At 38.1% G+C, this 23,942-nt stretch overlaps 4 protein-coding genes and 1 long non-coding RNA gene across 6 annotated transcripts; 2 read left to right on the forward strand and 3 right to left on the reverse strand.

The window, feature by feature from the left end:
• Window positions 1-17: 17 nt before the first annotated feature.
• On the reverse strand, window positions 18-2,637 carry gatd3l (glutamine amidotransferase class 1 domain containing 3, like). Its single transcript, XM_048208998.1, has 7 exons — window positions 2,502-2,637; window positions 2,361-2,413; window positions 1,757-1,870; window positions 1,439-1,570; window positions 885-977; window positions 493-658; window positions 18-301 (listed from the first exon to the last, which is right to left on the reverse strand). Exons 1-7 carry the CDS (start codon window positions 2,619-2,621, stop codon window positions 167-169), a joined length of 813 nt encoding a protein of 270 aa, XP_048064955.1. The 5' UTR covers window positions 2,622-2,637; the 3' UTR covers window positions 18-166.
• LOC125279379 lies at window positions 549-7,573 on the forward strand. The gene is made up of 4 exons (XR_007187375.1): window positions 549-683; window positions 1,441-1,655; window positions 1,773-2,755; window positions 7,438-7,573. It is a non-coding gene; the product is annotated as an uncharacterized LOC125279379 (long non-coding RNA).
• LOC125279376 (coiled-coil domain-containing protein 74A) lies at window positions 3,510-10,378 on the reverse strand. Of its 2 annotated transcripts, none has more exons than XM_048208996.1 (8): window positions 10,203-10,378; window positions 9,643-9,929; window positions 8,177-8,221; window positions 7,925-8,006; window positions 7,676-7,844; window positions 7,505-7,605; window positions 4,145-4,201; window positions 3,510-4,067 (listed from the first exon to the last, which is right to left on the reverse strand). In XM_048208996.1, the coding sequence occupies exons 1-8, from the start codon at window positions 10,235-10,237 to the stop codon at window positions 3,929-3,931; spliced, it is 915 nt and encodes a 304-aa protein (XP_048064953.1). In that variant the 5' UTR covers window positions 10,238-10,378; the 3' UTR covers window positions 3,510-3,928. The 2 variants fall into 2 exon arrangements, with proteins under 2 accessions (XP_048064953.1, XP_048064954.1); XM_048208997.1 differs by having other exon boundaries at window positions 9,643-10,008; window positions 10,203-10,353.
• An 84-nt stretch (window positions 10,379-10,462) lies between these two features.
• tmem127 (transmembrane protein 127) lies at window positions 10,463-15,339 on the reverse strand. Its single transcript, XM_048208999.1, has 4 exons — window positions 15,028-15,339; window positions 14,305-14,643; window positions 12,717-12,881; window positions 10,463-12,089 (listed from the first exon to the last, which is right to left on the reverse strand). The coding sequence occupies exons 2-4, from the start codon at window positions 14,540-14,542 to the stop codon at window positions 11,779-11,781; spliced, it is 714 nt and encodes a 237-aa protein (XP_048064956.1). The 5' UTR covers window positions 14,543-14,643; window positions 15,028-15,339; the 3' UTR covers window positions 10,463-11,778.
• Window positions 15,340-17,991: 2,652 nt separating this feature from the next.
• On the forward strand, window positions 17,992-23,733 carry ciao1 (cytosolic iron-sulfur assembly component 1). The gene is made up of 7 exons (XM_048209290.1): window positions 17,992-18,277; window positions 18,551-18,699; window positions 18,806-18,917; window positions 20,850-20,938; window positions 21,029-21,224; window positions 22,788-22,863; window positions 23,117-23,733. The coding sequence occupies exons 1-7, from the start codon at window positions 18,133-18,135 to the stop codon at window positions 23,349-23,351; spliced, it is 1,002 nt and encodes a 333-aa protein (XP_048065247.1). The 5' UTR covers window positions 17,992-18,132; the 3' UTR covers window positions 23,352-23,733.
• The last annotated feature ends 209 nt before the right edge of the window (window positions 23,734-23,942 follow it).

The raw sequence follows: 23,942 nt of genomic DNA on the forward strand, positions 1-23,942 counted from the left end.
TGGCTACATTACCACCATTGCTATAGGCTATACAATACATAGTACAACACAAGAGTTGCATTGCATGCTTTTATTTATTTACTCTCTGTATGTCCACATAATAGCGGATTCAGGTCAACCCAAAGTTAAGTGTGAAAGCCTTCTAGTGTCTTGCATCCCACAAGAATCACTTGGCAGTCATACGCATGACGTGCTTGACCATGTTCCCGATGCCATCAAAGATGTAATGGTAGTGGTAGTCAGTCTCCCACATGAAGGTTGGAGTGCTGATCACCTTGTTTTTCTCGTCCACATAGGCCTCGTGAGATGGGCAGTTAAGGGAAAAATTGGGGGTTTTTTTTATTGTCATGACATCAAGTTGACACATTTGGAGATGCAATGAGTTCTTGCCTCATTTAAAGGCATGGTTTAAAGTTTCATATAATGCTTTTGGCAAACATGTTAAAAATGACAAAAACTCATCTCTAGAAAACTGTCTCAATGAAAGGATATGTAGGGTTCACGGTTGTTGTGGCGGGCCCCCATGCTCTTAACCGCCTGCACCATGTTGGTGTTGGGCCAGCGCCCCCAGCGGCTGCTCTCGTCGCGTTCGTAACCCATTGTGACTTCTAGACTCGGCAGCACTCTGCACGCCAGGAGAGGAGCCATGCTGGACAGACTGAGCCAAAGAGAGCCGGATTCAGGTCAGGCATTTGTCATAACAATTTGAGAGAAAAATGTAGATGAAGGAAGGAAATCTGATGCTCTATACAAAAGAGTTTGTGATCAGTGTCACTAATTTGATGGTGTGGAATCCTAAATAGTTCTCATTCACCTCTCTGCATGTACTATATACAAGGATTAAATTCAGATATTCACAGTTTTAATATTTTATAGTCTGGTACCCAATGGGCTTGCGAGCACGGTGGAAGTCCTTCAGAACTCTTTCCACGTCATTATTCAGCTTGCAGTCTTTACCGTCTTTGCTGAAGGTGGACCTGTAAAAGTCAGCAGAAAAATGAGGAAAAAATGACCTTTTAGCAAAAACCAACCTGCGTGTATTTCTGCAGCTCATATCAAGCAAACACGTCTTGGAACCTTGAAGGAACTGTCTCAAATGATATCAAATCTTGAGTATATAAATGTGCTGAAGTTTAATTAGGGCTCAGACGTGGATTAGTCTCATCCATCGCCCGTATTTCCGCTCAGACTTAACCATTTGTTTGCCAATAGTGAAACATGATAAGAAGATTTTCGCTCCAGGAATAGTGATTGAATCTGTGGTGACTAACAGTGAAGCAGCCAATCCACATGTCTTCTGAGGGTCATCAAAGTTTAAATATGTGCAGATGGAATTTGATGGTCACTTCTTTTGGGATGCATTTGCATTGATTTCAAAAACATTTATATTTGCATTAGTATTGACCCTATTTATCAACTATAAGACTGTCTCTCTCACAGGTTCTTGACTATTCCGTGGCCTCCAGGAAAGATGACCGCATCAAAGCTGTTGGCGTCCAGTTTGGACAGATCGTTCATCTGCATCATGCCCTGACCGTGGCTGAATCGTGCAGACTCCATCATCATGTTCCTGCCGAGAGGGAACGGTTTGCTATCAGATGGTCTCGCCATGTGAATGATTACTAGATTTCAAAGAATACCATGATGTTTCCTTTGTAAGTTTTTTGTTATATTTTCACAAGATAAGTGAGATATGCAGAATGGTATTATGAAAGGCTGTGTAAGTATAATATTGAATGATATATTTCAATTCTACCTGTTGTCACCTGAAGAGGGCTGCATCTTCATGTGGTCCATGACGTGCATCTGCTGCTGGTTTGGAGCAAAGATCTGAAAACGGGCTCCATTACGGCTCAAGTGGTACATGGTGCTTTAAAGAGAGACAGCAGTATGTATGCATTACACCTCTCTAGAATACTTGATGCTGACTGGTCAATAGGTCAATATTTTTTATGCTCAGAAGCTGAACCTTACATTTGACCAGGTAAATAGTTACCACTTTGTTTCACACATCACCATTTCTTCTCACAAAAATTGCTTAAATCAATATTTCATGTCCATTTATTTATTTATGTGGTAAGTAAGAAGAAGGATGTGAAGTCATTATCTCTAAATAAACCCCTTCTGGTTGAAGTCCTGATGACCCTGTGATAATGACCAGGTGACTGTACATTATCCCTTACATAATAACCCTAACACAGATCCATACACTATAAAGATATAAATAGGTTTCATTTGTTGACATTAGTTAACTAAAACATTTAATAATCTTAGTTAATGTTAACTTAAGTGTTACTGTAAATGTAGCTTGTTTTAAGGATGTTTTAGGTAGACCAAATGAAGTTTTGAAGTATACTCACTATGCAGCCTCATGGATGTCAGTCCCGTCCCACCAACCGCAGCCTGAGAAAACCTTCAAGAGCAGATCCGGTCACATTCAGAACCAAACAGAAACTCAATACTGTGTCAGTTTACGTGCGTGTGGCATTTTGTATTCTTACCACAGCTATGTTGGTGTTGCCCCAGTTCCCCCAGTCTCCCCCATGATGCACCAGGCAGGCAGGTTGGCGCACCAGCATCGCTGCGGCCTGCTTGGCGAGGAATGCCCGTGATGCCAACATGATCACACTGCTGAGTTTACAACACAGAGATCAACTGAAAGAGAGAGTCGTGCAAACTGAACTCAACGAGTCCAATCCTGCTGCAGAGGAAGCCCAGCTCTTTTATACGAATGTTGCATGTGGGACGTCACTCTGTAAGCTATGTTTCTGAGAAGATTAGATACTTTGTCTGAACAACCCTTTTCCTTTCTTCATTGCTTATCTAATAATACCTTCCTCAATTATCTTATTACCTTAAGTCATTTGGTCAACACTCTTGATGCTTTGCTGGGGCGGCCGGCATTTACCTGCATTTACCTCCTTAAACAGCCTATCTGACCCGTCGCCTCAGCTGTACCACAGGTGTTTATTAGTTTCTGGGTTTAATTACAATCAATTCTGAAGGTTCCTACAGTCTTGTACATTTATGTCCCCACAAAGATAGTAATACCAGTCATTTTTTTGCTCCTCATGAGTAAAACGGTTCATAAATCACACTGTGATGTTTTTTAATATGTAAAATTGCAGAAAGTTTTCTGTGATGGGTAGGTTTAGGGGATAGAATACACCATTTGTACAGTATAAAAATCATTATGTCAATGCAAAGTCCACATAAAACATGGAAACCCAACATTGAATTGAATTGAACTGGGTTGAGTTGAATGAGATAGAGTCCTCTAAAACCCATTAGTTAATAAGGCTCTTAAACACAGTAATACTATGTGGTGTCTGCAGGGATCCCGGGCAGCGATCCAACGGTAGTAGCAGCCATCAGTTAGAGATCCTACAGGACACACAATGAAAAAATAAAAACACTGCAGTCCAGGAATAGGCCCCAACTCTCTGACCTTTGGTGCAAACACCCTCAGATTCCTTAAGAACAGTTTAGAAACAAGAAAACACGGCATAAAATGTTGCTGGTGCATTTATTTAAAGAGACATGTTATCAAGGAAATGTCACACTTCAAATCAAGGTAAAAGTTATTAGAAGAGATTTGATTTAAAGTTTCTCTCTGAGTTTACGGATCTTCCTGTGGAAGGACGGGCAGCTTAGCTCTCGACTCATCTTTGACATTTGGCTGCTTCTCTGGAAAGATTCTTATTTAGTTCATTAGGGACTCAAACATGATCAGCGGCCGCTCACTCGTTCCTGTATGTTGTGAGGGAAAATACTTATTTTTTTGACCTTCCCTCTAGAGAGAGTGACATAAAAAACAGACCACGATACTATATATGTTTGAGCATTTTCATGAGTGAAAAAAGACCCAACATGATGGCACAAAGAAAGAAGTGTGTAAAGGTCACGTTCCACTTCATTAGCAGCAGTGTCAAGAGTTCACAGTTCTTCTGAGACGCATTCTGTGCACGTCTTGCGCTCTCCTCTGCCGCTCTGACATGGTGCTGCTTGAATTGCGTTTGATGGCTGGCAGAATCACAGTTTCTCCTCTACCGGCTTGACTCGAGTACCTGGGGTGAAAATTTTAAAAAGTGTTTCAGTTTGTTTCAGATTGTCTGTGGTGATATAAATAGAAAAGTCAACCTACTGTTTCTTTGGCAGTGGTTTGAGAGGTAGTTTTGGTAAATGCTCGAAAACTTCACCCCTAAAAGAGAATGAGAATGTGCAAATGATTTTACAGATTGATTCTGAATAGGTAAATAGAATTATATTATGATAGAATTAAATGTGAATCTTACAAGAACATGTCCAGGTCAAATTTCACCCAAAGAAGAAAATTATTTTTTGATAAACTAAATAAGTTTTTTTTTTGCATTATTAATTTTCATGACATTCCTGTTCAGAAACAATGAATTATTATTATTATCATTATTATTATTAAAGTCATAGTATGCATTAATTATAGTTCCAACTGTGCTTTACAATTTAAATGATTATTTAAAAAAAAAATGTAAACTGAGATTTCATGCAAAATATAGTTAGATTTTTTTAAAGAAATTATTTTTGAAGACATTAAATATATTCTATGTCAATATACAGTAAACTGTAATTTATTCCTGTGATCAAATCTGAATTTTCAGCATCATTACTCCAGTCTTCAGTGTCACATGATCCTTCACAAATCATTCTAATATGATGATTTGATGCTCAAGAAACATTTATGATTATTATCAATGTTGAAAACAGTTATTTACATTTTTATTTCATGATGCTATGATGAATAGAAAGTTCAAAAGGACAGCATTTGTCTGAAATCTTAATTTTATTTTTGGGGGATAGAAATAAAATTAATCAATACTTTTATTCATCAAGGATGAGTTAAACTGATCAAAAGTTACAGTAAAGACAATTCTAATGTTAGAAAATATTCTATTTTAAATAAATGCTGTTCTTTTGAACTTTCTATTCATCGAAGAATTTTGAAAAAAAATTGTACACAACTGTTTTCAACATTGATAATAATAATGAATGTTTCTTGAGCAATAAATCAGCATATTACAATGATTTCTGAAGGATCATGTGACACTGAAGACTGGAGTAATGATGCTGAAAATTCAACTTTGATCACAGGAATAAATTACACTTTACTGTATATTGACATAGAAAACAGCTGTTTTAAATTGGAATAATATTTCACAATATTACTGTTTTTGTTTGTATTTTTAATCAAATAAATGCAGGCTTGGTGAGCAGAAGATACTTCTTTTAAAACATTAAAAAATCTTACTGACCCCAAACTTTTGAACGGTAGTGTGTGTGTATATATTAGGGCTGCACGATATATCGCATGAGATTGTCACGCGCATTTCGTCAGTAAAGCCGGTTCCCTGATTACCGCTAAATCGCCATCACCTGCTTTCAAATGGAGCGGCATTTAATAGACAGAGCCGTAGATCACTGAAAAGCCACGCAATATCGCGTTCATATCGCAGATGAATCGCCTTCGATAATGAACGCGATATTGCGTGGCTTTTTATCGTGCAGCCCTATATATGTATATATATATATATATATATATATATATATATATATATATATATATATAAATTAATCACATCCCCCCAAAGGCTTTTTTCATGTCAATCCTGTTCAGTGTTTTTTAAATTATTATTAAAATCAGAGTCTGCATTATGTACACTTCCAATTGTGCTTTATATATATATATATCCAGAAGAGGGCGCACGCGGTAATACAACGCTGTTTGCTAACCACCACAACAAGAAAAAGAGTAGAAAATAACAGTGCCCATGTGAATGACTTGAGCACTTGAAAACAAAGTCCATTAGATGTACGTGCGTTTTCAGATTTATCCACTCTGGGACCCGGTTTAAAAAAATAGCAGTTTCACCTTTTGAAAACGCCAGATCCGTGTGGATGAAACACCTATCCAATACAAAATTTGTGCGTATTCACAAAAATGCATCTCAGTGTGTACGGGGCCTGAATATACTGACACTCTTTCTCAACTGTTCACTTAGGACATAACTGAGAGAATACTTAAGGTATTTTGACATAAAAAGTGCAAGTAAACACGAAAGAGGAATCAATTCAGTGTTCACGCTTCGGGTGTCTGGGCTGTGCGCACAGATAACAGCGCCCGAGTCCCAATTTTCACCTCTTCTTCCACGTTTAAAATAATTTGAATGTGATAACTTGCAAGACAAAACTACAAATAATGAAATTTCACTCTATGATGGTTAAACTTAGCAGTTAATCTGCTAAGTATGTTGAACCAAAACATTTAAAGAGAAGTAATTTCTTGACAATTAAAAGTGTTATATAGCCCACTGAATCATTCTCAGACTTAATGCTGACAATAATGGAAGCACTTGGGAGAGCTTTCATTTAGTGATGAGGGATTTTTTGCTAGACAAAAAGCAGGAGAAATACCAAGCAAGTGTCTCAGATCCAGCAAAAGCTATGAAAAGAGTGACTCTGTATCTCACACTTGAGATAAGATGCAGCCTGCAGAAATGACATGCATGGTTGTTGTTCTCACTGGAACTACCTACTGTAGCCAAAGCACAATAAAGTCAGTTAGCCATTTCCAAAGCCCATATTTACAAAATATAGATTCTGGGAATCAATACTCTGGTCTCATGAGACCAAATCAATCATTTTGGATCTAACAGCATCCAAAATGTTATGGTGTTGCTAGAGGAGGAGTACAGTGAGAAGTGCCTGGTTCCCACAGTAAAGTTCAGTGGTAGTAAAGCTCTTATATAGGGATGTATGAGTGCTGAAGGTGTGAGGGAGTTGTGCTTTATCAATGCTGTCATGAATTCCCACACCACTGTGTAATTTAATACACAAACTTGACACAGAAGATGTTACCCTTTCCTCATTCCCTGCATTGTTGGGCATTTTTTCAACATGACAATGAGGATATGCATTCTCCCAAGGTGAAAAACCTTCATGTATTGCACTCAATCTTAACCCTCTTGAGCGCCTGTGGGGGATTCTGTAGAGACGAGTTGAGCAACACTCCCCATTAAAGATCAGGGCATCTAAGGAGCTCATCATCCAGGGGTTAAACAGGACAGATGTGCCAAGAAGGGTCAGAGCAGTATATTCAAAATTATGGAGGGCATACTAAGCACTAGAATATTATACATTTGTTGAATTAAATCTAGGGTGTACTCATTTCTGCAATCCTTAATTTAAACAAAATTGGCTAATTTACTTATTTTATGGCTATTAATGACATATATTTCAGTTTTTATTATGTATATGTTTAATACATTTTAGTTTTGCCATCTTTCCATGAATTGTATTAGTGATCATAAAGAAAATACATCTTTTGTATTTGTTCAGAGGGGGTGGACTCATTTATGCTGTGCACTGTATATATAATTTCTTATTTCTTTCTTTGGATTTTAGGGTGAAATGTGACCAGGATATTTCTTGCCAGTTTCCCTGAGCTTTACTCTGCAGAATAATCGTGCACCTGCTGTTGTCGCAGAGGCAGGCCGTTGCGAGAGAGAAAACTTCAGCAGACGATTTGCTTTTAGAGGCGATGTCTCTGAGGAGCGTCTTGATCCGCAGCAGCTGAGTGAGGGAACATGAGCGTCAAGTGTGAATACATGAATGAGAACAGACAAGAAGAAGCGCTCCTGACCTCCTGATACTGTGAGGTGTTGGCGTGATAGAGCTGCCGGATGATGACCTCACACTCCTTCAGCGTGGGGGTTCGGGGATGCTGGGAGGGACTGCTGGTAATCCTGAGCGGCAGCAGCGATGTGACTGCGCCTCCTCCTCCTCCTCCTGCCCCGGACGCCTCCTCTGAACTGGAGTGGGTCACAGCAGGAGAATGTGTGATTTATTTGGTTAAGTGAGGTCAGATAATCAGAGATGACGCAGTACGTACCTAAGGAATCCACACTGGGAGTTCTTCCCGGCTGAACCGTCGCTGCAGGATTTTGAGGAATGACTGTCGGACCATATGGACTCTGTGTGGATCACACGGCTGTCAGTTTGCAGTAAACAACAATACAGGTTAAGCAATAATGAATAAATTAGATCTTTCCTATGCACAGATTAATAAAGAAAATTCAGCATCATTAGAAGCGAGTATATGAATATGGTTATGAAAAATGAGGCTTGATAAAACACATCCTACCTTTTGGAGAATTTTCATGTTCCATAACCATCTGATACTGCAATTCTGTAAAAGAAAAACTTAACTGTTTACATCCGAATGCCGGCTCAGTATTGGCCAAGGCTGATCATGTGATGCTGATGCAGGAGCCAATAATGAGTCAGCATTCTGACGTAGAACCTGGAAGGGCTGGGCATAAACAACGTATGAGAATGACACAGAAGAGAAGATATTGTTGAATAAAGTAGTAATTTTTGTTTTGTTTTGCGCACAAAAGGTATTCTCGTCGCTTCATAAAATTAAGGTTCAACCACTGCAGTCATGTCGACTGTTTTAACGATGTCTTTAGTGCCTTTCTGGACCTTGAAAGTTCTGATTTTATTGCTGTCTATGGACGAATCAAATACTGTACCTCTTGGATTTCATCAAAAATATCTTAATTTGTGTTCTGAAGATGAACGAAGGTCTTACGGGTTTGGAACGACATGAGGGTGAGTAATAAATGACAGAAATTTAATTTGTGGGTGAACTAACCCTTTAATGGATAGTTCTGGCCCTTGATTCTAATTGGTTGAGCCGCGTTTGAAACCGTTGTAAAATTCCCGAAAACATACAGCTGACCACGTTACATAAGTATTGATGCACCACTGAGTGCATCTGTCTTAGCAACCACTCTTAGCAACGTAAACATATGTTTGTTCTCAACTGATTTTGTTCAATTATGTTTACTGTATTATGTAGAAGAGTATTGTGAGAGAGATATCAAGTGACCTTCAGGTCAGTCCTATGTTCATAATAAAAAAAAAAAAAACAGTTTGAATGTCCACGCGATCTTGTCCTTTTAACATTTAATGGATTTCCCGTGCCCTGCTGACACTGACAGTGCTAGTCAAAGCATTTGTCATTTGCGTCTTGTTCCGTTCACAACAAGCTTCAATATAAAAGTCTTTGCGACTGAGTGACTCGCTCATAAAGACAATCTTTTTCCGCCATCTAGAGGCGTAATAAATGTAACTTCCGTTGTTGTTCACGGTCAGTGACTATTTTTTCCAGCGGAAGGAAAGCTTTTAATGATTTTACTTCATTAAAGTTGCATTGATATAAATATTGATATAAATTCACTGTAAACCACGGCTTTTTAGGGCTTATTGCTTTAATTTGTGTTCTGAAAGTGAATGAAGATCTTACGGGTGTGGAACGACATGAGGGTGAGTAATTAATGACAGAAATTTCATATTTGGGTGAACTAACCCTTTAAAGCAGAAGTAAGTTAGTCTTATCAGTATTTATACATGCATATTCAAACTTTATGGGAAAAAGTCACATTGACCATCTTAACTACTTGATTATGGCAACTTTTGCCCTGGTACTTTCTCCCTTATGTGGTGGGAAAAATTGAAAAAAAAAAAAAAAATGTTTTGAAAAATTAGACATTTTCATTTTCTGCCCTATTTATGCAAAAGCTAAAGGAGAAAGCAATGGCCCACCTTTATTAACACGCTTCAGATCTTCCATTTCTGCATGCAGTCTCTCCAGTGTGTCTTTATGCTGTTGTTGGAGGAACAGAATATCTTTCTCCAGAGAGGCGATGCGTGTGTCTGTCCTGGGCTGAACCTGAGCAGCTGCTTTGGGGCTCCTGATGTCCACAGGTGGAGATCTGACCATATAGTCACTAGACAGAAGTCGGGGGTATCTCACCCTGTCCAGATCTCGAACCCTGGACCAGCTGGGCAGGTTTCGTAGGGGTGGCAGATTACTGGTAGACATGGTGCTACTGGAATATTATATTAATAATTAATGGATGTTGGCCTCATGTCCTCTGTTCATAAAAAATAATATGGAGCTAAATGCACCTGCGTAAGACAAAGATTAATCCAAATGCATCTGTACGGCACATTTTAAAGCTGGAACTTATATATATAGTCATTTTATCTAAAAAAGCATGATATACAAGTGAATTCACATGATAATAAAGCTCATTTACAGCTTCATTTTGCTAAAATGTAGCTAGATAATATGGGTCTGCCCTCATTTACATACAGCATACCTCATTTCCATAAGCGATATTCCGTCAGCCATCATTTCCTAATCATATGATCGAAATAAACCATCTTCTATCAATAATTAACCAACTTTAAACGAGTATATATCCAAATTAAGGTCATTTACGTCGTTTCAGCTGAAATGCCGGTGAGAGACGCGTGATGTCGCTTCCTGAATGAAATCAAACGTTGCTATGACTACCTCGCGTTTCGATTTCGTCGTGCACACGCACTGAGGAAACAAACATGCACGCACACGCACACATTATTTTGACTCCATTTTTTTTTCTTTATTTTCCATGTATTTAAGTAAACGTATTTTTAAATGAAACACAGAAAGGAAATGTGAAATAATCTAGAACACAAAACCACCATATTACTAAAAAAAACCTGCATGTAAAAGTGAAATCTGAACAAGTACAGTCCATTTATGCAACACAAGTGCAGTATCAAATGTCATGCAGTGATTTTATCAAAAATAATCAGACCAGAGCAAATGCTAGACAAGTAAATTGTGGATACAATCATAATCAAATGTGTTAAGACTCTTTCATCAGAACATCCTCACACTATTACTATCAAAACACACCAAACACAATTTCACTAAAAAACAAAAATAAAATCCAATTAATACAGAACAAACTCACGATGTGATGTTGGCAAACCTGAACGCCTCCAAATTACAGGTACATAAAATATTTGCTTTCCAGCTTCTTTGAATGTCTATTTCAACCAGATAATAAATAATAAATAATTTGTCTATCCATCTCGGGTATTTGCAGCTATATGTGTGTTAAAGTAACATTAAAATAACTGATTAAAAGCCTAATGAAATTATTTTTAAAAATGTGATGGGGTGAATCCAGAAGTGTGCAGATACGGCAGCATCTGTGGGCTACTGATAAATTCAAATAAATAAAAGTATACATTGATACATAGCATGATTAAAAAAAATTATCTTTTTTTTTTTTTTTTTTTTTTAAAGTAAAAGTGTCTACAAATGAGCACTTGAAAAACAGGAACAAAAGTCAAAAGTGCAGCTCAATATTTGGAAAACGTGATAAACCTGTGAAAAAAAAATGACAAACGTGATAAACTTATGAAGCAAAAAAATTTTTTTTTTGATTATACTAATTCCCTCAGTTTAATTTGCCAAAGAGGCTGCCAGTAAATGCATCTTCAACAAGCATGACACCGAGATGCTTTGCATCCTTCAAGTCTTTAATCAATAATAAATGCGTGCCAAAAAAATTTATAGACCTGTGTGGGATTTTACTGCCAGATACATGCAAACTACTGCAAGATGAATTCAAATGGAATCCTACAAGCAATGCCAGAATTACTCTCTTTGATTTCTTCCATGCACGCAAGCTCTGTCTGCCGAAGTAAAATGCTCATTTAAATGTGTGCATGGATATGCATGATCTGGAATACTGAATATATATATATATACACATGTATATATATATTCATTTTTGATGGGGCACCTAAAATCTGAGCATCAATTCTTTGTCTGAAGGCCAAAGGCGGCACATGAAGACAGGAGTGGCGTTGGGCACTGAACACACGGGGTAATGGCGATCAGGGTGTGTAGGCCGGCGGAGGCTGGAATTGGTTGGTAATGTCGTAGTCAACTGGGTATGTTTCACTGCTCTCCTCCATCTCCGAAAGGAGCTCCAGGGCTTGCTCCTCCTCCTCAGTGGGGTAATGACGGAGCAGGTTGGCCGCTGTGGCTAAAATAGAGGCTCCGCCTGCACCGGCCACCAGGTAGAAGCTGATGGCAAAAGTGACGTAGATGAGCGAGCCGTGGTACTTCTTGTGCTGCTGCTGCAGGGACAGAATCAGTTCCGAGGCCCAGTAGCAGAAGCCGATCACCGTAGCGCACTGGAGCACTGGAACACACAGATTCATTAAGAATACAAAAACATCATATAAAGAACTAGGGGTGTAACGGTACATGTATTTCACATGTGTTCCGACGAATACAGAGTTGTTATAGCCCATTAACCACTTTTAACTACCATTAACCACCATTAATCGTAATAAGCTCTGTGTTTTGTTTCTTTTGATAAGAAAAAGTCTAATCACTCAAATTCTATCCATTTTATCATGAAATTCAAACAATAATTGTCGTTCTTTGATGTGACGTGACAGATCACTGTAGAGGAGCCTCATTTCAAGCAGCAGCACGAGTGAACGCGATCTTCTCTTCCTCTTTAATACTAGTTACAGAATAAACTTGAATGAACATCTGAAGGTATGCTGAAAGATTCACTACTTACTGAAACGGTCATATCTCGTATAATCAGTGTTTCAACCATGGAAAGACATCATTGAAACAGCTTGTAAACAATATGTCACATAGCATTATCTCAGAAATGCCATTCGGTGTCCACAGTTTGTTAGTTCGCTAGAGAAATTAACTCTTTCGCAACATATATGCACTATATTCATACCGAACCGTCTTTTTTGTGTACCGTTACACCCTATTAAGAACTAAATCCTTCACGAATTTGTACCTGTGAGGATGTGAGCGAAAGCATATCTGCGTGTGATCTTGAGGGCTGGGTGTTTGGGTCCAAAGACATCCAGCAGAAATGCTGTCAGACTGCACAGAATGCCCAGAAAACAGAAAGCAGCGATGACCCGCAAGAGCAGAATGGACTGAGAGTTAATACAGTAATCTGTGGGAGAGAATTAACAAAGCAGTTTATTAATAAAGATCTCAATTAGTAAAACTCAACAACTTTAATATGCAATCTACGCACACTACCATTCAAAAGTTTGGCATCAATGTGATTTTTTTTTAAAGAAATTAATACTTTTATTCAGCAAGGATGCATTAAATTGATCAAAAGTTACAGTAAAGACATTTATAATGTCACAAAAGCTTTCTATTTCAAATAAATGCTGTTCTTTTGAACTTTCTATTATTCAGAGAAAATAGAAAAAACAAATGTATCATGGTTTCTACAACAATGTGAAGCAGCACAACAGTTTTCAACACTGATAATAATCAGAAATGTTTCTTGAGCAGCAGATCAGCATATTAGAATGATTTCTGAAGGATCGTGTGACACTGAAAACTGGAGCAGTGTTGGGCAAGTAATTACTAATTACAACTTCAATTGTGTAACTGTTCAAATTACTCTCTCCAAAAAGTATTTAATTATTACTAGTAATCCCATATCAACGTCGAGTATCATCTTGTATGTGATACAAGGATAGACATGAAACAGCTCTTTTAATTCTTTCAAATAAATAATATAAAACTACATCAATTGTTCTTATTAACTGACCAAAGTATTTAAAGTGAAAAGGACATAAAGAATGCATTTTTACATTAGACTTTAAATTTTGATGTTAAATCCACTACATAATTGTTCTACAGTCTATACACAGTATTTAGTTCAATTACATCAGAAGTAACTGTAATTAAATTACAGAAAAATAAGAGTAATCCCTTACTTGACTTTTACAATGGATTACTTAGTAACTAGTTACACTCAACACTGGACTGGAGTAATGATGCTGAAAATTCAGCTTTGATCACAGGAATAAATTACATTTTAAATAGATTCACATAGAAAATGGTTATTTTGAATTGTAATAATATTTCACAATATTACTGTATTTTTGATCAAATAAATTCAGCCTTGGTGAGCAGAGGAGACTTCTTTCAAAACCCCTAAACTTTTGAACGATAATGTATCTCAGGGCCCATTTACAAGACAACGTTTTCAACTAAAAACAGAAAACGTATGCATTTGGCCGTTCATTTACACAACAATAGCGTTCTGGGGGCCTGAAAAGGCAAACTTTTGAAAATGATACCATTATCGTCTCCATGTAAACTACAAAAATGCGAATGTGTAAAAACGGTGACAGCATGCACATGAGTATTATGTGTTCAGCCTACAGGTGCGTAGTTTCTCTTTACAAAGTGACATCGCCAACTATTGGCGTGGCAGCAGAATACAGCGTTTTAGTCATTTTGTGGATCCGTGTTAACTGGGATCATTTTGACTACGGTGTCATCTGTACATATAAAACACAATCGTTGTACACCGTTGTCGTGTAAATGTACCCTCAGTTTGGGATACCAACCCTCAATGAGTTTGTCATCTATATATCCCAGGACATCTGCGACACCAAGCTCCTGTCTGGGGCAGGTTCCTCCGTGGACGCGGAGCCAGGCCGGTTCTGCCAGGGCCGTACAGAGCGCGGTGATGGAGAGCGCGCCGGGCAGTGCCGACGCCAGACTCCTCTCTGGCTGTTTGGGTAGAGCTGTACCACCTCTCCTCCTCCGGTTGCCAGGCAGAGCAGTTCCCGGGGGTGCGTACATGGTATTAAACCTACTGAAATACCTTGATCAAAACAGAAAAACTCAAATACACCGGAGTGAGAGTGGACAGCTCTGGGGTTTGACCTCCACCGGCACTACAGCTGAAAAATCAAAACAAAAATCATGTTATAGTAATCTGGGGAATAAGATGAGACTTAGTATGAACTAATTAATGGTAATTATTACTAAGAACTAATCAATTAAATAATAATAATAAATGAATAATAAAAAAATAACTAATGATACCAATAATATAAGTAGGCATTAGTGATGATACAGCAGATTTACATACCTGTTAATCAACATCATGCTAACTAATGATAAATTACTGATTACTGATCAGTATGAACAGACACACTTAATAACAGAACAGTACATAAACAATACTGTGATTTTTTCCCCCAGTTCTTCCTGTTATTTAATATATAACAAAAAATATTTGTTTTTATAAACAGTTATACCTTTTATTTAACCAATATATTTACCTGTTTGCTGTGACTGAAGCTCCTCTGTCGGTTTTTCAATCAGATTTGATCATTTGTGACATGAACTGGCCTTACACCTTCACAACACACACAAAACCCTTTAAAACCCTCTCAAATCCCACCAAAATATAAAACAATTTATTAAAACCAAATTGTAATATGTTCAGTTTCGAATGATCCCGCTGATCGCCGCTACATCGAAGACATTTTCGTGTGTTTTATTCTTGATTTCCAGTGAAAAACATAAACAATAGTCCGTCCGCTTCCTCCATCAGACGGAGACTCTCTTGCTTCAGATTTCCGTTTCCTGAATGTTACCGTTTGAACCAATCAGAGGCGTCCTTCGGCAGACGTCAGTCGTCGAGCACATGCATGACGTTTATGTGAGGAATTGAAACTATTCTGTATTTGTGACGCAATATAAGATTTTCCCCTCATAATACATGTTCTTACAGAGATCCTTCCACACTTATTTTACGGTGCACTATTAAATACAATTAAATAAATTAAATTGTTCACTTTTAGTTAATCTCTAATACAAACAATATCCTATATATATATATATATATATATATATATATATATATATGAAATAGCAATCGTTCACATAAAATATATGTTATACGAATGTTCACGAATATATGTTCACGAATAGCCTACTTTATGGAGTTAATATTGTGCCATAATTAAACAAAAAAACAAATCCAGCATTTTGCAAACAAACACGATATGCTTTGTAAAGGAAAACTCAACTCACAAACAAACAGAAAGTGATGTGCAAATACAAAGGTCAGTTTGATTGAAAACGCAGAGGAGTAACAAATATATTGTGTTTTACAAACATAAATAAATGAGTCTACATCATATTTCACAAATAAATACAAACCATCCTACAAAAAAATGGCATGTAATCTTTGAACAAATACCAAAATTAGTGCATACATGTCTTTTTATGAGATTTTCTCATAAATGTAGTTGAGCAACTTCCTCTTCCAAAACAGCAGATGGCGCTTTGCTATGGGTCAATTTACGCTTTTCTCCAGAGAGAAGCTCCGAAACATGCGTTTATAATAATAGTAATAATAAACTTTGTTTTATAGCACCTTTAAAAGTTGCATCTCAAACAACATACAATGGAAATACAATGGAATAGGGGAAATAAAAGATAGAAACATGCATCAAAACACATTTCAAGACATTGTATTTTATTTGTATGTTCTTGTAAAGCGCTTTGAGAAAACCGAGTTTATTATCATTATTATTATTATTATTATTATTATTATAAACGCATGTTTCGGAGCTTCTCTCTGGAGAAAAGCGTAAATTGACCCATAGCAAAGCGCCATCTGCTGTTTGGGAAGAGGAAGTTGCTTAACTGCATTTGTGAGAAAATCTGCCTGCACACATTTGTGAGAAAATCAAGCCGAGAGATCTCATAAAAAGGCAAGGTTCTTACAATCGTAACAGACAGATAGGCGTCGATCCCATGGAAATGGTCGAGCACCCATGGAAAAATATGAGATATTCTCCATTGATTTTAACCAATAAAAAATCGATTGGAGCTTTCAGACACGATCATCACCCTTTTTTATAGTTTATTTAAGGCCGTTTCTATGGCGAAATTTTAATGGCAAACGTCGAGAGCGCATCCAAGTGATGCGCGGGCACAAAAGGCTCTGTTCTCGATCAGATACATGCGCGCGCTCAAACTCTCCTTGCATCAGATATCAGCGAGAGCATGACTCGCAACAATGCACGGATATAATGCAAATTAAACATCCAGTTGACGTTAATAAGAAGCAACCTAGCTCTGAAATGTGTTGTTTTTGAAATCATGCTGAGGAACGTTGTGGCTCATGTAAGTTAGTCTTCAGACATGCGCGTCCATCTATCGCTTGACTCTTCTTTCCAGGGAAATCACTAATAAAATGCACACAAACATGTCCCTGCTCTTGATATACAAACATTAATGAACTTCTTTGAACTTAATGAGGAAAAAAAAACTATATGAGGGCAGATTGGAACCACTGATAATTAGAGCACGGCTGAACCTCTGACTCTATTAACAAAAATACTACCATGAGACCATTAGGGAATACGAAAAATGAGCACGGATTTATCTATAATATGAATGAAATGGGGGGATTGGGTTGCCTGGCAAGTCCAGAATGATATATCTTCTACAAGATATATCAGTCTGGTCAGTCCGCCCTCCGTCGCGCCTCAAGTCAACTCCAAACCGTACCGTGCAATCTGATTCGTTTATTTCAGTGACGCAAACAGCGTCACTCTAGTGCGGCGAAAGTCCCGTCAATATCAACAAAGACTGCGCATGCGAGACCAGAGAGTTTGTTCTATTCAGCCGTGAATTCAGTTTTAAATGACCAAAAACACATGAATTATTTACTTTTCGCTGTTGACTCTCTTGTCGCTTTGCTAACGTCATATCCGCCCTTCTCTGATTGGTTTACTCCGCTTCCTGTTTGCTCGGATTTGCTCGAATTGGTTCAATGGCGACCAGACTCATCGGCTGGTACAGCGGTGAGGCTGGATTTTCCAGGCAAGGGATTGGGTGATGTGGGGCACTGGGCACCCACCGGACAGAAACATAAATCGGCGCCTATGCAGACAGTATGCATTTGTATGCACTAAATTTGGTATTTGTTCAAAGATTACATGCCAATTGTAGGATAGTTTTTATTTATTTGTGAAATATGATGTAGACTCATTTATTTATATTTGTAAAACACAATACATATATTACTTATCTGCGTTTTCGCTCAAACTGACCTTTGTATTTGTGCATCATTTTCTGTTTGTTTGCGAGTCGAGTTTTCCCTTGCAAAGCTTTTTTGTTTGCTAAATGCTGGATTTGTTTGTTTAATTATGGCACAATATTAACTCCATAATACTTTCGCTACACTCCTGATGGTGGCGCTACTGTCGTGCATTTGTATCAACAGCAAAACACTGAAGGACAAAACAGGAAGTAGGGAGCTGCTGATAAACAGAAGTCTTGAAGTTGTGTCATTTGAGAGGGAGAAAGAATAGTGTTACTGACAGCGGAAGATTTACATGTCATAATCACAAATATCATACAGTTCTATGGATATGAAGGGCGAGATGGAGCTGCTGCAGAGGGTGAGCGCGCACCCAGACTCGCGCTGTTGGTACGTCGCGTGGAACCCCGCGGGCACACTGCTCGCGTCATGCGGCGGGGACCGCGCGATAAGAATATGGGGTAAAGAAGGTAAAAATGCAACAAACATGATTTCATGATTTCCACCGTGAATCACCCGTCTATAACCATGTACTTAAATATGAGAGCTGAAGTATGTCAAACTGAACTGAACAGTGACAGACACACACACTTGCTCTATAAAGATTAGACACATAAGACAGATTACAAAAATACAATATTAAATTAAATATATATATTATCTGTCTTTTGTGTCTAATATTTATGACACAAAAAAAATGTAAATAAAATCTATTAAAAATATATTGTGATCTTAATTCTCAGGGGACAGTTGGGAATGTAAGTGTGTCATGGCTGATGGTCACCAGCGTACAGTCAGAAAGGTGGCCTGGTCGCCCTGCGGGAAATATCTGGCATCAGCAAGCTTTGATGCTACAACATGCATCTGGAAGAAGACGGAAGATGATTTTGAGGTTTGTTTTTGCATGCACGTAATTTCACACCCTTAAAAATCAAGGAAATGACATCACTAACATCCTGTCAGTCAGCCTGACATGTGTCCATCGTGTGTGTTTACAGTCCCTGACAGTGTTAGAAGGTCACGAGAACGAGGTGAAATGTGTGGCCTGGGCTCCATCTGGAAACTTACTGGCCACCTGCAGCAGAGACAAAAGTGTTTGGATCTGGGAAGGTACATCAGGAATTGAGGATTAAATAGTGAAAAGTCTCTCTGTAGCACAAATACAAACTTATTTTCCTTTGGAATGGTGTGTGTGCACTGATGAATCATTCACAATTAGACCAGGAATGTTGACTTATGACTTATGAATGTTAATTTTGACTTTAAAGTTTTACCCAGGGCTTAAGACAAGACACCACAGGTGAATAAATATAGAGTAGAGTACCTAGTTGATTAATCAAAGTACATTAAAGAGGGCCTATTATGCCCCTTTAATGTAATATAAGTCTCTGGTGTCCCCAGAATGTGTCTGTGAAGTTTCAGCTCAAAATACCCCACAGATCATTTATTATAGCTTGTCAAATTTGCCCCTATTTGGGTTTGAGCAAAAACACGCCGTTTTTGTGTGTGTCCCTTTAAATGCAAATGAGCTGCTGCTCCCGGCCCCTTTTCCAGAAGAGGGTGGAGCTTTAACAGCTCGCGCTTCGGTTGTCAACAACAACAAAGCTGGAGAATCTCACGCAGCCAAAATGAGGATTGTCAGTAACGGTGTTCAGCCTTACATTGTTCAAACCGGAGTCGACACTGATGGAGAGACTCAGGAAGAAGTTACAACTTTTAGAATGAAACTGGACATTTCTGAATGGTTAGTGGATAAATTTATGTAGTTGCTGTGGAGTTGATTCAACTCATCCACTAGCATGTGCCGTCATGTTAATCTTTTGTGCAAATCCAGCGTTGAATTGACCCTCGTTTGTGAAGCAGTCCGGCGTAAAATGACGGCATGACAACAACACTCTACTACAACAACTCTTTCTCTTCTCTAAAGCAGCCCAACATGGCCTCACCCCCTTTATTGCGTGTTCTCGGGGTGGGGTTTATGTACATTTTGGGGTTCATGATGTCACCAACCCGGGAGGAAGCTTGTTGTAGTCCCTACCAGCCGTTTGTTGTAGTCCTTTCTTTTAAAGCGATTTCTTTAAAAGAAAATATCTCCCTTTGCATTAAACTTTGAGCGTCGTCACTTTGCAGATGTTGTTTATGCTCAAACAGCAACATTACACACTAACTAAAGTTAAAAAAGAGAAATCATAATCAACCACCCCTTTAAGACAACTCTTTTGTATTACAAGTTACGGTTATGTTTAAATATACAAATAACACATTATCTAATTAAAAGTGCACTAATTTGCATACATTTTCCAAACAGAAGTCTGAACATTGGATAAAGCCAGGTTTAAAATGATTGTTTCTCTCTTTTTTTCTTTTGAAATATTAAAGTTAGAAATTTTACAGACAGGATTTTGGATATCTCTTTTTATCACTCTTATATTATATGAACAAGCCCTTCTGTAAAAACCTTCAGTATATGATTATGAAGTTTGGTGTACATAAGTGCTGCTGAAGTGGAGATTTCTGAATAGTAATTTTGATGATATATGCATTATAATTAAAATCTACAGACACGAATAGATAAGTGTAATAAAATAAACACTTAAATGTGTGTCTTGGATGTTTTCTTTCCACTAATCTGAAAGAAGACATGTTCTGGAAGCACAATAGTCCAAAATCTCAAAATTGGCCGGTGCAAAAAACAATGCTTTTTGCCTGTAGTGTCTTGCCTTAAAGACATAGTTCACTCAAAAATGAAAATTCTGTCATCATTTACTCACCCTCAAGTTGTTCCAAATCCATATGAAATTGATGGGCCCCATTGACTTCCATAATATTTTTTTTTCCATACTATGGAAGTCAATGGGGTCCGGCAACTGTTTGGTTACCCATATTCTTCAAAATATCTTCTTCTGTGTTCAGCAGAAGAAAGACATTCATACAGGTTTAGAGAGAAAATGATGACAGAATTTTCATTTTTGGGTGAACTATCCCTCAAAGCAGTTATTAAGATTACTATTATTTGTGTTAAACCCCTTATTTTCCTTCTAGTGGACGAGGAGGATGAATATGAGTGTGTAAGTGTTGTGAATTCACACACGCAGGACGTGAAGCATGTCGTTTGGCACCCGACACAGGAGGTATGATATTCACACGCGTGTTGTCTGTCGCTCTCGTGATGTTTTCAGACACATAAAGAGCAGCAGGGTGAAACTCGTTTGCTTTTGCAGCTTCTCGCATCAGCCAGCTATGACAACAAAGTGTGCGTTTATAAAGAGGAAGATGATGACTGGGAATGTAGAGCCACGCTAGAGGGACACGAATCCACTGTCTGGAGTTTGACCTTTGACCCTGAGGGACGAAGATTGGCATCTTGTAGCGACGATCGTACCGTGAAGATCTGGAAGGAGTCGACTTCTGGAGATGGTGAGAGCACGAGGATTTCAAAACGATTGTTCTGTACAGTTCTACTCTTTTGATATTTTGAATATTTTGCAGGTTTGAAATAGTGTTGTCAAAAGTACCGGTACTTCGGTACCAAGTCGGTACTGAAATTTTGAAAATGTGACGATACCAGCATTTCTGTAGTACCGGTAGTACCGAGAATCCGGGTATATTCGGTACCCACTGATAGGGCTGTGCCAGTATTTACTTGAATATGACACGAGTGAAGCACAAAGCTTTGTTTACAGAAGAAATAATAGGTTAGAAATTAAATGTGACATCGCAGCCATGGAAACATTTTGGTTAATGCCGAATGAGAGGCACGTGAGTCCATACAGTTTAGCTTTGTATTCTGTTTTCCGAATCGCGATCTGGTCAGCTGATTAGCAGAGAATTTAACAATATTCCATTAGTTATTCCACTGAACATGGAATCTGTTTCTTTTCCCAAATCTTCACTCACGCAGGGGATTATAACGTTTCTTTCGTTCGCATTTAGGCCTATTATAGGCTATTCGCATTATTTACTGTGGTAAAGTAGAAAAAACACCGTAGGACAGAAACCTTTTTGCTTGCACGTCAGTTTCTATTTAACAGAGTTTGTGCTTGTTATTAGACTTTATAAGGCGCGTCAAGTTTATTTGTATATATCGCGTTTCATACGCTGGTGATTTTTACTTTCGTTTTCTCTGGCAGCGCTAAATCAAACATAGCCTGAATGTCTTGCCCCTGCAGAGGATAAAACACGCTCTTCAGACCTTTTACAACAAGTGTCAGTTGTTTGTAACATCAGGAGATAACGAAGATATTATTAAAGAGAAATGGTCTCTTTCCTGCTCGTGTCCCACATCCCTCTCAAAGCGCAAAGCGGCTATATCAAAGTAATAACGGGACTTTGGCTATATATGACGCGTCTTTGTGTGGAAATAAAAAACGAATGCTTTTTGAAATAATATTTAACTTTCTTATTATTTAGGTTACCATTATTTACCGATATTTATTTCATAGTTTTACAGGCTGTAGTGTGTTGTTTCACTGACGGAATAGCTAAAATAAACACGCACGTCTGTTACCCCTGTTGAAAAAACGAACATATGCTGGTAAATTAGGTTTTGAAGCTGGTATGCTGGTTTGAGCTGGTTTATGCTGGTCCAGGACCAGCTTAGGACTAGTATGGACCAGCAGGACCAGCTTCAAAACCTACTTTACCAGCATATGCTCGTTTTTCAACAGTACACAATGGATGTTTGAGCATTTATTTTTTTATTTTTTTTATATATATTTCAAAATTTATTTCATTGAGGTAGCCTTTATACACACACAAACACACACACTCCAAATCATATTTAATGTTTTTAAAAAAGGCTATATAAAATAGTAAAATAGTTCCAATAGATTTTACTGTGGTACCGAAATTGGTACCGAGAACCGTAAAATTTTCATGGTATCGGTACCGACTACTGGAATTTTGGTACCGTGACAACACTAGTTTGAAATGATATAGTCTGTAGTTTCTGGGTTGAATTTGATAGTGATTTTGTTGCAGGTTCGTCAGATGAGTCCTGGAAGTGTATATGTACCTTGTCTGGATTCCACGGGAGAACAGTGTATGATGTTGCATGGTAAGATGCATGGTGTTATTTTGGACATAAGGGTTTCTGCTAGTCTTTAAAAGGTCCTGAAAAGTGAAATCATAATCAAGGACCCCTTTAAAATGGTCTTAAATTTAACCTTCATACAACTTACAGAAACCCTGTCACCATTAAATAATGCACTAGCTGCAAAACACTGAAATGTTGCTTTGCTTATGACATTTGTCATCCATTGTGAGTTCAGAAGTGACGCTTGTATTTTTATAATCATTCTCATATTAAGGTGTCGTCTGACCGGTGCCTTGGCCACAGCTTGTGGCGACGATGGAGTCCGTGTGTTCAAAGAAGATCCCACTGCCGACCCAGAGCAGCCCATCTTCTTCCTGACAGCCCACGTGCCCAAAGCCCACAACCAGGACGTCAACTGCGTGTCCTGGAATCCAAAGGAGGCGGGGCTGCTGGCCACCTGCAGCGACAATGGAGAGTTTGCCATCTGGAAGTACAACTCTGATAACTGAGCTGGTGAATGAAACTTGATCGGACAAAAGCACTGAATTTCAAATGCTCAAGTGGCATCATGGGTCATAACAATAGCTGTTTTTATTCTGAGTACTGAAAATGTGTGTATTGGCAGCACTGGTCAAATGAAATGAAAGACGATACACTCTTCAACTGGCCTCATTCTGTTAAGTCTTTTTGATGGTTAGTTGTAACTTCTCAGAATTTAACCACATGGATATATTTTAGCTTTTCCTGTGGCTTAAAATACCTCCAGCGCTTGCATGAAATAAAGCCTTTTGATGATGAAGATAAAACATACTCATTTTTAGTTTTAACATGTCATAAAACAGTTTGTATACAAACATCCGTTTTTTATTGATATTAAATGCTTTCAAAGTCTGTTTAGTGAATTCATCTTTAATGCTTGTGTTAAAGTAATGTTCTGTGTTCAATACAAGTTAAAACGTAAAGTGATTCACTCATAATGGACATCTATGGGGCATTTGAGAAGGTTAAAAAGCCTTAAAAAAAATATAGCAATGCATCCGTACCAAAAAAAAAGCATGTTATTTGAGGTGTAAAGTTGTTTTTAGCAGTTGTTTTTACTT

Source organism: Megalobrama amblycephala, linkage group LG12 (assembly GCF_018812025.1).
Source record: "Megalobrama amblycephala isolate DHTTF-2021 linkage group LG12, ASM1881202v1, whole genome shotgun sequence".
Lineage (NCBI taxonomy): Eukaryota > Metazoa > Chordata > Actinopteri > Cypriniformes > Xenocyprididae > Megalobrama > Megalobrama amblycephala.